This window comes from Molossus molossus, unplaced genomic scaffold (assembly GCF_014108415.1).
Source record: "Molossus molossus isolate mMolMol1 unplaced genomic scaffold, mMolMol1.p scaffold_m16_p_5, whole genome shotgun sequence".
NCBI lineage: Eukaryota > Metazoa > Chordata > Mammalia > Chiroptera > Molossidae > Molossus > Molossus molossus.
In genome coordinates, this window is record NW_023425388.1 from 26888850 (window position 1) to 26905941 (window position 17092).

At 39.9% G+C, this 17092-nt stretch overlaps 2 protein-coding genes across 2 annotated transcripts in view; both read right to left on the bottom strand.

The window, feature by feature from the left end:
* VEPH1 (ventricular zone expressed PH domain containing 1) overlaps positions 1-17092 on the bottom strand; it is a 229245-nt gene that overhangs the window by 24160 nt on the left and 187993 nt on the right. The window lies entirely within an intron of this gene.
* LOC118617131 (60S ribosomal protein L26-like) lies at positions 14131-14559 on the bottom strand. The gene has a single exon (XM_036242766.1). The coding sequence runs from the start codon at positions 14557-14559 to the stop codon at positions 14131-14133; it is 429 nt and encodes a 142-aa protein (XP_036098659.1).

Below are 17092 nucleotides of genomic sequence, written 5' to 3' on the forward strand. Positions count from 1 at the left end.
CTAATTGCTGAGCTGAACCAGCGAGGGCTAAACCTCCACATAAGAACACAGCCCAGACAATATCTTGTAGCCTTGTGAAACCTTAAGCAGAGGACCCAGCTGAATGACGAACAGACTTCTGACCCCAAAAAACTGTGAGATAACAAATATGTGCTGTTTTAAGCTGCTAGGTTTGTGATAATTTGTTGTACAGTACTGAGAATCAATACTGAGATTGTGCCATGAACTAGAAAGAAAGGTCACCCTGTTGGCCGATTCTCAATGAAAATAATGATTCTGCTTAGAGGGGACACATTCTTCCAAGTGCACTCCAAATCAGGCCTCAATAAAACTCAAAGAATATTGAAGTCCAAATGATTTCTGCTGACTTAAAGAAAAAAGATATATAATCATAGCAAGCACGCATTAAGAAGGATTTTTCTAATAAACACCATCTAATTTAAGAGGGATAAAAGCCCTTGGAGGGAAAATGATGTTTTTAAGCAGCTGATTATATGAGAGTTCCTCCAGTTTTAGAAGAAAATCATTAATGAGAGCAGGAGTTTGGGAAACGATATAAAAAGTCCCGTGTGAAGCCTCTTAGGGGAAAAATAAGCCGGGCAGCACGGAAAGATGAGAGGATATTTACAACAGTGTTTTGATGACAGTGACAGCATGAGTCAGCGCTATGGATTCCATAAAAGTGCAAAGTGGCCTCTGGATGTCATAATGTGGTCGATGTACTGTGAGAGGGTCCTGAGAAGCAATTTTCCAGAAATCAGTGAAAGCATACATCTGGAAGAAGTTTGAATTCTGGCACATTTAAATTCTGTTCTAAAGTTATTTTTGCACAGATACAAACATAGGATTGCCTCATGTGCTCTGTATGCCTATGGCTAATAGGATCAACACTGGGCACATACTTCAAGTATGTTTTAAGAAATGTAATCAAGAGTTTTGTTTTTTGAAATAATCCCCAATATTTTTATATAAGAGTAAGGCTTTATGTCCTCATGGCTATTTATAGTGCACATATTCTGACTATATGGAGTCCAGAGTGGAAAATAAATTTATTAAGGAAGAAAATCAATGATTCATCTTTATATTGTTTATCTTTATATCATTTATATTGTCTTATCTTGTATTGTATAGGTATGATGTCTTATAAGTATGTGTGTATACTAACAAAAGGACTCTAAAGAAGATTTATGCTACAATTTTTAAATTTATTTCAATTTCTGAAAAATATTATAATTGGATTTAATTCATAGCACTTAGTCTTTAGAGCAACTGGTGTTAGGAACCAAGGACAAATAGATGAACGAGACACAGTCTTGTCTTCCCAGAAAGTAAGAAAGTAATTCACTGGGTCTACAGTACTCCTCACAGAGGAAAATTGGAATACACCAATATCACATTCTTCTGGTGTGACTCTTTAGGTCCTCAACTAGATTAAAGCTATTTAGCAAAAACGCTGATTTATTTTGTAGCTTCTGAGAACACTTAGTATAGCACTCTGCCCATAGCAGATGTTTAATCAATTTTTATAAATTTATGTGAATTGAGACATTGACTCTATCTTTAATTTTTATTAATAGTAGCATTTAGCTTTTCAATTTTCATGTCTATTCAACTATGACCATAAAGCTCTTTCAGAACACATTTATTTTTAAAAATAGATACATGCATCTCTGTGTGTATTATAGGAATTAGTTCTATTTAATTTTATAAAACAGGTTTTTAGAATGCAGTGTTGGTAACTGAAGGAGAATGTTCGACTTCATCAGCATAGTATGTTGACTTCATGTCCTTGAGACTCTCAGCTTTTCCAGACCATCCTCAGGAGGTGCTGGCATCAGGCGTCTGGGGCAACTTGTTGTAAACAACAGAGACAGGCCCTGCTCCTGGAAGCCTACGCCAATATGCCTGTGTCTGGGCCTGGGAACCTGCATTTATAAACAAGCTCCCCCAGGTTTTCTGACTGGGAAATTAATCCTACACTCTTGGGAACAGATGTGGGCTGGCTGATCTGTCTCCATTAATTGGTGTTTGAGGGATCTGTTAGTCCTCACAGGCTTATGTTTATACTTTACTACAACAGGTTTCATATGACAAAATACATAATCTGGTTTCAAGAGCAAAAATTTCATTCTTAAAAAACCAGAGATCTTATTATTCCAGATAGTGCCATATGGAAGGGAGAGGTGGAGTGTCAAAACCGAACGTGTTGGGCCTTCTCTGGAAGTTTGCAGAAGGCTGGGCTGTGTGGAGGGAGGGGCGGCGGCAGGTCACGGACCCTACGCAGAGGCAGCAGGGTGCTGGTCTGGAAGGACTCGGTGTGCTTCAGGATTCAACACGGTGCCACACATGTGCTAGGTTGCCCTGTCTCCCCTTTTCTACCCCAAATTGGTAAAAGAACTCTAGGCCCACGTGAATATGTGAGGTCAGTGTGGCAAGCTTCTTACTTTCACTGGAGATCATGAAATAGACTTGACTATCTTCCTATCTTAGGAGCCGCTGTATGTTGGCAAGAACTGAATTGCTTCTTGGCAAGTCCTTGCAATTCTGACTATGGGTCTGGCTCTGAGTGGCTGGAAGAAAACACTAGTCTTCATTTGATTCATTTTAGAGAGCAATTCTGAAGAACACTTTCATTTAAGAACCAACAAATGTGATAGAATATTTGATTTGGTTCAAAAAGTCAAATTTTCACACTCATCTAAGGATCATGAAAAAAGAATCTGACTACAGAATGTTGGCAGTAAACATGACAAGAGTTTAAATAAACCAGTTTATAGAAAAGCTAATAAAAACATATAAATTGAGTAGAAAATAAAGGTGATACATTGAGTGAAGTTGCAGAAATGTTTGATAATTTCTCTGAGTGCAATTAAAAAAATTTCAGCCAACTGAAACCAGCAAACTATTTATTTATTTATTTTTTGGTCAAAGTGGAAGAAAGAATAAAAGATTACTAATAATCAAAATCCCAAGAAAATGTTGACATTTCTATAGTGGTGACAGCAGTAAAATGTAATCTCCAGAACTGTTGGCAATGAAAGCCAGCATCCACATAATCTCCTTTCATATGCAAAACCAAAGAATTGCAGTGATTTTTTTTTTTTTCCTAATTGATGGCCACCTGTACTTAGCAACCATGTACTGAGCATCTGGTACAACTACGCACTAGCATCTGGTACTAGACCACAGAGAGTGTGGTGTGGAAGAGCTCATTGGAGGAGCCTTCTTTTTCTTCCTTTGAAAATCAGAGATAACCATGCTCCTAGCTATGAGGTTATTCTGTTGGGAACAAAGTTCCTCTCTTGTCTTATTTTTCCCCCTTTATCCTTGATACCATTCTTATTCCCAGACTGTTCCTCCTACCTCCCCTTTATATAAGTTCTCACTCTTTTGAGTTTGATATGTCTTTGAACAGATATACATCTTGACCAATATGAGCAATGTTTAGTGTATTTTTCATTTTCCAAAATGACATTATGCCATAGACCACATTCTCTCTCTTGCTTATTTCACTCAAGATCCCTGCATGTATAACTAGTTAGTTGCCTCTCTGCTGCAAAGTGCTTTCATAGTGTGCATCCCCCACCCACCACATTTTATCTAACGGTGCCCCAGCAATGCCTCCGCCATGCCCCAAGGGTGCCTCTGCCTTTGCACTTACGTGAACCATGCCCTCATACACGCCCCCTTGTGGATGTGCGCAAGAATTTTTTTTTGGAATAATCATTCAGGAGTAGAATTGCTAGATCATAGGTAGGTGTAAGGCTGTAAAGGAAATATTTTAACATTTCTTCACAGTTTGGGTTTTCTGAGCAAATATTACTGAAACTTGGAACCTGGGCTAAAAGAGCAAACTTTAGAAGTTAATTTATGACTGATTGGAAGTGAGAGACCATCGAGAGACGTTTCTCTTCCCAGAGAGATATGAGTTTACCTTCCAAGGGGGGGATGAGACTCAGGATTTGGAGAAATCCCTGGTTGTCAAGCTGGGGGCAATCATCTTATCCTCCCCTGGGAGAGACTCAGGTCTGTCCCAAAGCTGAGAGTAGGAAAGCAGAGTCTTTCCCAAAGGGCAAGGATTTTTCTTCCCTTCTTTCAGAAGAGTGGGAACAGCTGTTCACCCCCTATTTAAATGTCCAGATTTATATGTTCAGGGTTCCCTAACTGCAGTACAGACCTTCGAACGTGTACGATGCTATCTGGTTCTCATCGCGTTGCCCTGGGCAACTGAGGCAAAGGGAAACTGGTGAGGTGATTTGCTATAAAAATAAGAATCTGCTTTGCGTCAGAAACATTGTTTGCATGAGACATCAAACATGTAACATTATGCATATCCTTAACTTCACTAGTTCTGATCATTGCATTCCAAATGGCTGTCCAATTTACATTCCCACCAGCACAGCGTGGAGAATTACCTTTCCACATCCTAATGGAAGGCCTTTCTCGGCTCTGAAGTTTCTGGAAAAATTACCATCCAACAACCCCTTTCCCTGTCTGAAACAGGCCATCTTTTAGGTGACCATAGACGTATTGGTCTGATAGCATCAGGGGCTTTCGCAAGCCTCCAGAGTTATCAGTCTCTAGTAACTCTTTAAAGCTTTGCTTCTTACACCATTGGGGAAAAATCACCTACACGTCTTAGCAAGCATTGCATTTGTCTCCACTTTGATTGCCTTTACATAAGAAGCATTCCAGGTTCTGGGAAGCAGACCACCCTTTTTAGGTACAATTATTTGAATACACTACTATATGCCAACATTTGGCCAGGGTCTAGTTTTACTTGAAGAACTGTTATTTTATTGATGTATTTACTACTTGGAGCAGTTACAAAGAGGGCCAAACTACCAGGACTCTCTCATGGACTTACAGAGAAGGCATTGCTTCCCATGAGGTGGGAACTTCAAATGTCTCATTTAGTCATTCAACATATAGAGCACAGCACTAAGTATTAGTGAAGTGATAGTGATCAAGACAGACATAATACGTTGAACTACCCTAAGTAGAGAAATGGATAAAGTGAACTATGGCCTATTTACACAATAGAAAATTTTATAGATGCTAAAATGAATGAGCTAACTCTACATGGATGAACAAATGTATTGTAAAAAACATATTCTTGAGCTCAGAAAGCATATTGCAAAAGATACACAAAATATGATCACACACATGTAAAACTGTAAAACAACAGTACAAAAACACTCATGGAAATAATATACACCAACCTCGGGAGAGTATTTGCAATAGTTTTGTTCTGTTTGTAAAGGGAAATATTTGAAGTAAATCTGGAAGAAATGTAAGCACTTCTATCTTGTGATGGGATCGGGTATCTTTCGTCCCTTTTCCGAATTCGTCAGTTATTTATAAATTTCATAAAAATAAAAGTGAGCTAGAGAACAGCGTTCAGTGAAGCAAAGAGACTGGCAGGGGTTAGAGTCTGTGAGGAAGAGAGGTTCCTCACGTGGGGGGTGGGGCTTCCTTGGTACCACTCGCATCCCTTGTAGAGGAGACACTTTATTTTGCCTGTAAGAGGCTGGCCTTGAGGTGAAAGTCATTAAAGGACCATGTCTTTCTCCTGACTTTTGCATTTATTCTTATTAGGGGGGCTGCCATATTAAGGTCTCTTTTAATCCACCTCTTCAAACGGGGAGACATAGAAATAAGCATGGACGGTAAAGTGCTCTATTGTTTTGTTTTAGAAAACAAATCAAACCTACAGCATGCTGACATCCAGTTCCATTTTAGGGAAGTGTTACAGGATGGGGTACATGGCAGAAGTAACACTTAGAAGTAAGATTTTTTCTGCCTGCAGAGTGGTATGGAGGTAAAAAGGTAGGTTTCAGAGCCAGAAGACCTGAGTTTGTGCCCTGCCACCATCATTCACCAGCAGTTCTTGGGAAATGTCTTCACTCCTCTGTGTTTTCCATGCACTCTTCAATCTGTAAGACAGATCCCTCAGCTTCTCCCTCAGAGAGTTTTTGCCCCAAATCGATTCATGGATAATTACACTAACTGAAGAGAAATAATTCAAAGTAGTGACAATGATGATCTGAACAAAGCAAACTAAGAAACTCCTTTGTATGCATATAAAAGATAGTACTTTTTGGTCTCTCAGCTAGGTAAATATACGTAAATCTTTCTGAAATGAATGACTTGTTTAAGAAACACTAATGTTAGGTGCCAGAGAACATATTTCATTTTCTAAAAGCAAGTTACATGCTTATCTGTCTGTTTTTGTTAGTGTTGTCAAACCTAGGGATATTGAATGTAATGAGATGCAAACATAAGAAGATGTAATGCAACGTGAACATTTGAAAGAGGAATAATGACATGTGCATGTTTGATGGAGCCATAATGAGATGTACAAATAGAAATGCGCATAGAAATGTGCATGGGTAATGGTGTAATGAGATGCATAAATGGATGGGTGTAATGATAAAGGCATTTAAAGGGATGTAATGTGATTTATAAATGGAAGCATTAAATGGGGAGGGTGGAAAGGGCAGGTTGTGATAAGCGGAGAGAAAGAATGCAGTGCTATGCATGAATGGGGGAGCTAATAATATGTGCAAGACGAGGATGTAATGAGATAAAAATGGAATGGCATAATGAAGTTCGCAGATGGAGGGATGTAATGAGCTGTGCAGAAAGAGGGAATAATGGCAAGCATAAAAGGAAGGATTTAATACTCTGAATAAAGAAATGGACATAAAAAGATGTGAGGGCTGAAAGGAGGAGCTGGAAAACAGGGCCATTGGAGAAGGGATGGGGAATAACAAGGTGGGTAAATGGAGCCCTCTAATGAGATGCTGAAATTAAAGTGTGCAATGAGGTGTGCCCATTTAGGGAATAATTAGACACATACAGAGGATTATAATGAGGAACCCAGGCTCTGATCAGACACAGACCACAGTATTCAGTTCTTACAAAGGAGGTGAAAATGAAAAAAATATTCAGAGATATCTAAGTTGTTACAAATCCAGAAAAGAGAAAACCAAACAGGTGATTTAACCACAGGATCAGAATTTAGGAAGCAATGGTTTGGTAGGTGCTATTTGGGGCATTTACTCTGTGCCAGGTGCTCTGCTGTGTGTTTCATGAAATGTACCATCTCGTTTTCCCTCCTAGCAATCCTCTGAGGCAGCTGGATCAGTTCCTCCTTTATAGATGCAGACGGAGCTACAGCGAGGTCAACCAACTTGTCCAGATTCCCAGAGCATGTCAGTGGTGGTGATGTGACTCAAGCCAAGTCCACAGGATACCTGTTGCCTTTTTTCTCTTCTGGTGTTTCTGTAAAAGTAGCTTGTGACATCTTCTGCCTCAGAATCACCTGGATCTTTTGTCAAAGATGCAGAGTCCCAGGCTTACCCCAGTGAGTACCATTTGCAAGATCCACAGAGGCCCTGGAAACTTGCATTTCAATGAACTCTCCAGGGAGTCCTGCATGCACTAAGGTCTGGGAACTATTTAGAGAGACTGGCACTAGTGGGGGGTATTCTAACGCTTCCCATTGGCTCTGGTGGAAGATGTGAAGCAAGGGGCATACATTCAGCATGAGCAGCTTGGGCTGGCTGCAGGGAGACTGCAGAAGGAACTCCTCAGACCCTGACATGAGGCATCAAATGAGTCTGTGCACTGTATCTGACAGAGGATTTTTTAAAAAGGCTCCTTCCCTTCAGATTGGTCTTCGGTAGGAACTCCAAATGATATTGAAAATAGTATAGGGAGGACCGAAAAATGGCGGCGGAGTGAACGGAGCTACACAGACCGTCTCCCAGAACCAAACTGGAATTACAACTATAACACAGACAAATCGACGGGAAAAACCAACAGAAAAGCAGCTTGCGAGGACCATACAACGAGGGACACTGACTCCATCCCGGTAGGCTTGCGAAGGCGCGAGACGGGGCTGGGAGCCCACGGTCGGCAGCTCGGCAGCGGCCTTAGCTATAAGCGGCGCCCGCGGGTTACACTCCCAGGCGGCCCCACAGCGCAGCCGGGACTGAGGCTAAAACAGCCACAGCCACTCACCTTGGGCTCCGGCAGAGGGAGGGCAGACTGGACTGGAACTGTGTCGGGACACTCGGGGTTTGGAGGGCTCTCGGAGCTTTGGCTGAGTGCAGCCACTCAGGACGGTGGCCACATTGCTTCTTCCCAGGGCTCTGAGAGAGGCAGCAGCCCCTCCCTCGGAGATCCAACCCCACCCTGTGGGCCATTGAAGTGTTAATTGAGGCTCACTAAGGACCAGCATCTGCCCCACCCTCGTGAAAGCCCCTTGGCTGAGCACCAGAGGGAGTTTTTCAATCAACTGACAACCCAAAACTCATCAATTAACCTAGACTGCTAGCTTCCAGGCAAAAAGCTAGAGGATAACCGTACGTTTCCTGGGCTGGCAGCTTTAACCAGGAAAGTAAGACTTGACAGTGGTGTTCAACGCGGGTCCTCCCTCGCTCATCTAAACACAGGAGAGGGAGCCACAAACAGCAGAACACCAACACCCACAGGGAGAACTTGACAGGCTCCAAAGCCCAGAGTGATAGCTAAAATGGTGAAACACAGAAACAGAAGCCAAATGAAAGAGCAAACCACCTCCACCGAAGATGAGATCAATGTGGAGCAATTAGGCATGTTAACAGAGCTAGAATTCAGAGCCATGATCTTGAGGAAGCTGAACAGCATGAGTAAGGACATAGAGACACTGAAAATAAGCCAAATGGAAATTAAAAACCAACAAGAAGAGATAAAAAATGACATATCCGAAATGAAAAACACATTGGAAGGTTTAAAAAGCAGAGTAGGGGAAGCTGAGGACCGGATCAGCGAATTAGAAGACAGGGTAGAAAAAATCAACCAATCAGAAAAACAAAAGGAAAAAACTATTAAAAAACAGGAAGACAGCTTAAGAGAACTATGGGACAACTGGAAACGTAATAATATTCGCATCATAGGAGTCCCCGAAGAAGAAGAAAAGGAGCAAGGGATAGAGAATATATTCAAAAAAATAGTGAGAGAAAACTTCCCTAATTTGGTGAAGGAAGAAGGCATTCAAGTTCAAGAAGCACAGAGAGTCCCAGGTAAGAAGAACCCAAACAGGCCCACACCAAGACACATAGTAATTAAAATGCCACAAATTAAAGACAAAGAGAGAATCCTAAAAGCAGCAAGAGATAAGCAACAGGTTACCTACAAAGGGAACCCCATAAGGCTCTCAGCTGACTTCTCACAAGAAACACTACAGGCCAGAAGGGAATGGCATGAAGTGATCAAAGTCATGAAAAACAAGAATCTGAATCCAAGACTACTCTACCCAGCAAGGCTATCATTCAAAATAGAAGATCAAATAAAGAGCTTCCCAGACAAAAAAAAGCTAAGGGAATACATTAGCACCAAACCAGCACTGCAAGAAATGTTAAAAGGACTGCTGTAATTAGCAGTAGAAATGGGAAGAAAAATAGAACCACACTAAACAAAACTGGCAATAAATAAGTACATATCAATAATCACCTTAAACGTAAATGGACTGAATGCTCCCATAAAGAGACACAGAGTAGCTGATTGGATAAGAAAGCATGACTCATCTATATGTTGTTTACAAGAGACCCATCTCTCAACAAAAGACTCACATAGGTTGAAAGTGAAGGGATGGAAAAAAATTTTCCAAGCAAATGGAAAGCAAAAAAAAGCTGGGGTAGCAATTCTCATATCTGATAAAATAGATTTCAAAATGAAGACCATAACTAGAGACAAAGACGGCCACTACATAATATTGAAAGGATCTATCCAACAGGAAGATATAACCTTGATAAACATATATGCACCCAATATAGGAGCACCAAAATATATTAAAAATCTTCTGGAGGACTTCCAAGGAGAAATCGACAACAATACAATCATAGCTGGGGACTTCAACACCCCGTTGACAGCACTGGATAGATCCTCTAGGCAAAAAATTAGCAAGGAAACAGAGACTCTAAATGAAGCACTAGACCAAATGGATTTAATAGATATCTACAGAGAATTACACCCCAAAACTACAGAATACACATTCTTCTCAAGTGCACATGGGACATTCTCAAAGATAGACCACATGATAGGACACAAACTAAATCTCTACAAGTTCAAGAAGATTGAAATCATATCAAGCATCTTCTCAGATCACAATGGCATGAAACTAGAAATCAACTGCAACAAGAACATGCAAAGACATTTCAACACATGGAGGCTAAATAGCATGTTATTAAACAATGAATGGGTCACCGAGGAGATCAAGGAAGAAATCAAAAACTTCCTGGAAACCAATGAAAATGAACACACAACAACACAAAATCTATGGGATGCAGCGAAAGCAGTTCTGAGAGGGAAGTTCATAGCACTACAGGCCTACCTCAAAAAACAAGAAAAATTTCTAATTGACTGTCTAACCTCACAACTTAAAGAATTAGAAAGCAAACAAAAAGAAAACCCCAGAGCAAGTAGAAGGAAGGAAATAGTAAAGATCAGAGCAGAAATAAATGACATAGAGACCAAAAAAACAATTCAAAGGATCAATGAAACAAAGAGCTGGTTTTTCGAAAAGATAAACAAGATTGATGGACCCTTAGCTAGACTCACCAAGAAACAAAGAGAGAGAACCCAAATACACAAAATCAGAAATGAAAGAGGAGAAGTAACAACCAACACCACGGAAATACAAAAGATCGTTAACAACTACTATGAACAACTATATGGCAACAAATTCGACAATCTCAGCGAAATGGACAAATTTCTAGAAACACACAGTCTCCCAAAACTATTCCCGGAAGAGATAGAAAACTTGAACAGAACAATAACAACTAAGGAGATTGAAGAGGTAATCAAGACTCTCCCAGCAAACAAAAGCCCAGGCCCAGATGGTTTCACGGGGGAGTTTTACCGAACATTCAAAAAAGAACTAACACCCATTCTCCTCAAACTATTTCAAAAAATTCAAGAAGAAGGAAGACTTCCAAACACATTCTATGAGGCCAGCATAATTCTAATTCCAAAACCAGAAAAAGACACTACGAAGAAAGAAAACTACAGGCCAATATCCCTGATGAACATAGATGCCAAAATCCTGAACAAAATACTAGCAAATCGGATCCAGAAATACATCAAAAAAATTATTCACCATGACCAAGTGGGATTCATTCCAGGGATGCAAGGCTGGTACAATATTCGCAAATCAATAAACGTGATACACCACATAAACAAAATGAAGAATAAAAACCACATGATCATATCAATAGATGCTGAAAAAGCATTCGACAAAATCCAGCATCCATTTCTGATAAAAACGCTCAGCAATGTAGGAATAGAGGGATCATATCTCGACATAATAAAGGCCATATATGAAAGACCTACAGCCAACATCATACTCAATGGACAGAAACTAAAAACATTTCCATTAAGAACAGGAACAAGACAGGGATGTCCACTTTCGCCACTCTTGTTTAACATTGTACTGGAAGTCTTAGCCACAGCAATCAGACATGAAGAAAAAATAAAAGGGATCCAAATTGGAAAGGAGGAAGTGAAACTGTCATTATTTGCAGATGACATGATATTGTACATAGAAAACCCTAAAGACTCCATCAAAAATCTATTAGACTTAATAAATGAATTTGGCAAAGTAGCAGGATACAAAATTAACGTCAAGAAATCGACAGCATTCTTGTACATCAATGATGAACTCACAGAAAGAGAAACTGAAAAAACAATCCCATTTACCATCGCTCCAAAAAAATTACGATACCTAGGAATAAACTTAACCAAAGAAGTAAAGGACCTATTTGCAGAAAACTACAGGTCATTGAAAAAAGAAATAGAGGAAGATATAAAAAAGTGGAAGAACATACCCTGTTCATGGATTGGAAGAATTAACATAATTAAAATGTCCATACTACCCAAAGCAATCTATAGATTCAATGCAATCCCCATCAAAATACCAACGACATATTTCATAGAACTAGAACAAATACTTCAAAAGTTCATATGGAACCAAAAAAGACCCCGAATAGCCACAGCAATCTTGAAAAAGAAGAACAAAGTTGGAGGGATCACATTACCAGATATCAGGTTATACTACAAAGCGACTGTAACCAAAACAGCCTGGTACTGGCACAAGAACAGGCATATAGACCAGTGGAACAGAACTGAAAACCCAGAAATGGACCCAAGGCAATACGCTCAATTAATATTTGACAAAGGTGGCAAGAGCATACAGTGGAGTAAAGACAGCCTCTTTAATAAATGGTGTTGGGAAAATTGGACAGCTACATGCAAAAAAATGAAACTCGACCATCAACTTACACCATACACAAAAATAAACTCAAAATGGATAAAAGACTTAAATGTGACCCGTGAATCCATAAAAATTCTAGAAGAAAATGTAGGCAACAAAATTTCGGACATCATACGGAGCAGAATTTTCACTGATACATCACCTAAGGCAACAGAAATAAAGGAGAAAATGAACACATGGGACTACATCAAACTAAAAAGCTTCTGCACAGCAAAAGAAACGATCATCAAAATGGAAAGGCAACCCACTGTATGGGAGAACATCATTGCCAATGATGTATCAGATAAGGGGTTAATTTCCAATATATACAGAGAGCTCACACAACTCCACAAAAGGAAGACAAAGAACCCAATTAAAAAATGGGCAGAGGAGCTGAATAGACACCTCTCCAAACAGGACATACAAATGGCCAAGAGACATATGAAGAAATGCTCAACATCACTAATCATCCGAGAGATGCAAATTAAAACAACAATGAGGTATCACCTCACACCTGTCAGAATGGCCGCCATCAACAAATCATCAAACAACAAGTGTTGGCGAGGGTGTGGAGAAAAGGGAACTCTAATACACTGCTGGTGGGAATGCAGACTGGTGCAGCCGCTATGGAAAACAATATGGTGCTACCTCAAAAAATTAAAAATTGAACTTCCATTTGACCCAGTGATCCCACTGCTGGGAATATACCCTAAGAAGCCTGAAACACCAATCAGGAAGAATATATGTACCCCCATGTTCATAGCAGCACTATTTACAATAGCTAAGATCTGGAAACAGCCCAAGTGTCCACCAGTAGACGAATGGATCAAAAAGCTGTGGTACATATACACAATGGAGTACTATGCAGCGGTAAGAAAGAAAGATCTCTTATCCTTTGAGACGACATGGAGGGACCTGGAAAGTATTATCCTAAGTGAAAGAAGCCAAGCAGAAAAAGACAAATACCACATGATCTCACTTATATACGGAATATAATGAACATAACAGTCTGAGGAATACAGTAGACCCAGACACATGGAAGTAGGGCACAGACTGACATCCCTCAGAAGAGGGGATGGGGGGTGGGGGGGTGGGAAGAGATAAACCACAGAACTTATATGCATGTATGCATGACCAATGGACATGGACAACTAAGCCGGGGACAGGGTGGAGGGGGTGGGGTGGGGGGTGCCAATGGGGTAAAAAGGTAAAATATCTGTAACAAAAAAATAAATAAAAATTCATAAAAAAATAAAAAAAATAAAATAAAAAAAAAAAAAGAAAATAGTATAAAATGCAAAAATGTACGGAAAATAGACTCTAGGAAATGTTTGTTTGCTCAATTAAGAAAGAAAGAAAGAAAGAAAGAAAGAAAGAAAGAAAGAAAGAAAGAAAGAAAGAAAGAAAGAAAGAGAAAGAAAGAAGAAAGAAAGAAAGAAAGAAAGAAAGAAAGAAAGAAAGAAAGAAAGAAAGAAAGAAAGAAAGAAAGAAAGAAAGAAACTCACTCCATAGTCTTGTAATCGCTCAGGGCTTCAAACAGGATAATGAGTCCTTAGAACCCAAAGTTGGCTAATCTCGATGCAACTTTCAGGGTTCCAAAAATAAAAGCAATAGTGCCACTGTTCTCCTTTTTTGTGGTATGTCTAGTATTGAGATATTTAAATTGTTATGGTCTTTTAGATTAAAAACCCAGAATTTATATTTTGAAATGAGTGCTAAACTTGAATGACTTCTCCCATTTCAGTGACACAGCTTCTGCTCAAAACACTTTAATTTTATTTTTTAAAATTTTTTCCTTTTAAGTTTTAATGAAAGTTGTATGTAAGATTACTTTATTCCTGCATCTTCTCAATAGTTTCTTCCTTGTATTTGCCCTTTTCCTTTCCTACTTGGCGAGATTTGGCTTTACGTTCAAGGATTGTTTTGCGGTCTTTGTCCAGTTTTAGTCTAGTGACCACCTTGCTGGGTGAGTGTGCAACAGTTGCACCACTAGCTCTCTCCCGTTGCACTCGCTCACTGTAGACGACACATTCCTTCCTGTAAACCTGGACTACTTTGCCAGTTTGCTGCCCTTTGTAATGTCCTCGGACAACCTGAACTTCATGGTCCTTTCGAATGGGCATGGACCGAACATGGTACTTCTGTCTCAGCCCTTTGGAAAGAGGGGAAGACATAATCTTCCTGTGAATGTGGGAAGGTGCATTGAATTGCCTTTTACAGTTCTTGCTCCGGTCGGAAGTCACGAGGGGATTAAACTTCATTTTGACCACTGGCGCTTCTACGATGGCCGCTGCTCAAAACACTTTTGGCAGGTTTTTTGGGGGTTGTCTTTAGAACACATTCATGAGCCACATAAGAAAAAGTTTCATTATTTTAGTGAAACCCAGCTTTCAACTTGGAAAACTATTATTCAGTTGGAGTAGTCTCCTATTGTAACAGACCTGGGCCTGGATACATTTTTGGCTACTGGGAAAATAAAGCTCATTCTCAAGAGATGGGACCTTTGCCGTTCATTTTGTTTGGGAGGGTCTTGTGGAGGAAATGCCATATCAGTTACTGTTTATTGAACACTTGCTATGTGCCAGTCACTGTTCCAAGAATTTTACATGTGCTATATCTTCTAAATATCATAAAATCTCTGTGAATTGGGTACTAATATTTTCTGCACTTGGCAGGTAAAGAAGATGAGACACAGAGGACTTAAATAAAAGAACTAGTAAGCGGTAGAGCCAGAATTTGAACCAAGACCCTGAACTCTAACTACCATACTTCCATTTTGATTGAAAAGAGGTACCATTTATTCTAATAGTTTAGTGCCCAGTGTTGTTAAGTGTTCACACACTCTCCATGATCGCATCAAGGGAAAAAGAAAAAAAATCCCCTCATGCACTGATTATTTAAGAAAAGAACCTAAACCCCTACTGAATTAGAACAGACATTTCAGAGGAACTGCATACCTCCGTTCCCCCAGGAATAGAGTTATTTCGTCAACTATTTTCTAAAGTTTTTTTTTTTTTTTTTTTTAATTTCCCTGACTGATGCAGAACATCTGGCTGACTGTGAAGGAATGTTCACTACAGTAGTAAAATTGATATGCTTCATTATAGGACAGTCTGGCTTGTGCAACATGAAGGAAGTACAATACATGTGATAAACCAAGATTTAAATAAACCGAGAAAGTAGTTCTTATGCCAATTTTAACTTCTTTAAAAAAGCTTATGTACAAGAGAAGTACAGTACATATGGAGAGTGGTTAGGAAGATGTTGATAGTGTCCACTAATTAGCCAAGTGTAAGGGTAATAACTTTCTAATGTTTCAATGGTGAATGCAACTGTCGCTTAGGTTCAATGTGTTTACAAAATCATGTGCCATCACTTAATATAATGAGTTGTGTAAGGAATTGTTTCAATGAGGGGCCCTATAGATTGTTATAATATATAGCTCTTAAGGGGGAAAAATGAATTCAAAGGAAGGTAGAGACAGTATTTTGGGAGGCAACGTGTAGAATCTGGCTGCACTTCCACACTCAGTGGTCCCCAGGCATCAATAACAGTCATGCTTGTAAACGTCTCCAGAAGACGTGTCAGTTCCCAAGGACTCTTTTCACCTTCGAGCCTCTCCTCTTACGTTAATGACGTTAATCCCAGATGAACTATTACAAGGCCACGGCGGAGGAGTGCGAGTCCGCAGATACAACATAAACTGTGATAAAACGTCGTCTCGTGCTTAAGTTGATACTCTCCCAGTGCTACCTGGCGTGGCAAGCCCTGTGTGTGGAGCACGGTGTAAACACGGCCCGGTCACAGCCTCGACCTTGGCCTTGGTCAGCCCTGTGATAAATGAGCTTGTGTCCTTGTTTCCAAGGGGAATAGCAGAGCATCTGTTGAGGCTGGGAGGAAAAGCAGAAGGTTCTTGTGAAAAGATGCACAGATCCATCATCTTCTTCATTCAGAAAATAACTTTTTTTTTTTTTTTCTGGGCTTGAAAGAGCATCTTTCTGTTTCTCAAATCAGGTTTCCTACATGTAGACTCTTCTTCAGCATTTTAAATCTTTCCTTTTGGTCTGCATCTTTGCCCTCTATCTTCTCAAACACAGATCTCCCCTACCTCCTAGAAATCTTTTACCATTTTATTACCACTGAACAAAAAAAAAAAAAAAAAAAAAAAAAAAAAAAAAAAAAAAGCAGATCACTTCACTGCTGGAGAGAAATCTTATTTCCATTTTATCCATTTGCCTTTAAATCTATCATCTCAGATCCCAAATGAATTTTCCTCATTGCCTGATGGTCCTGCTATTTTTTTCTGGTAAGTTCATGGTTCCTTTTAGAATACCTCTTTCCTCAAACCTCTCACATTCTACCTCTCCTTTCCCCACCCCACTTTTAGCTGATGGCCTGACCTCTTATTTCACCAACAAAGATGAAAAGTCATCCAAAAGAACTCATCTTCCCACTATCTAATCTACGACATGGTCTGGATCTGCATGCAGTGACTTTCCCCTCTCATCTGCTTACCATTTCCACTGCCTGTTGCATCATCCCAAGAATCTACAAACATGATCTGGGGTTTCCATATGAAACCATCTTCGTACTTCCTCCATGACCAGCCCATTCAGCACCAAACGTTTACAACAGCTCTCTGCAGATGCTGTTGCCTTCCCCACTCGTTCCTGTGCATTTCTCCACCCACTGCTGTTTGCACCTTGCCCTTAAAACCCCATTAAAACTGCTCTTTTCAAGTTGCCCAAAGGGAAGGACACTTTTCTGTACTTAAGTTCCTTGATCTGGCTGCCG

Bases quoted from the DNA above. Each gene is read 5' to 3' on its own strand.
- LOC118617131 (XM_036242766.1), bottom strand. From the start codon at position 14,559: ATGAAGTTTAATCCCCTCGTGACTTCCGACCGGAGCAAGAACTGTAAA.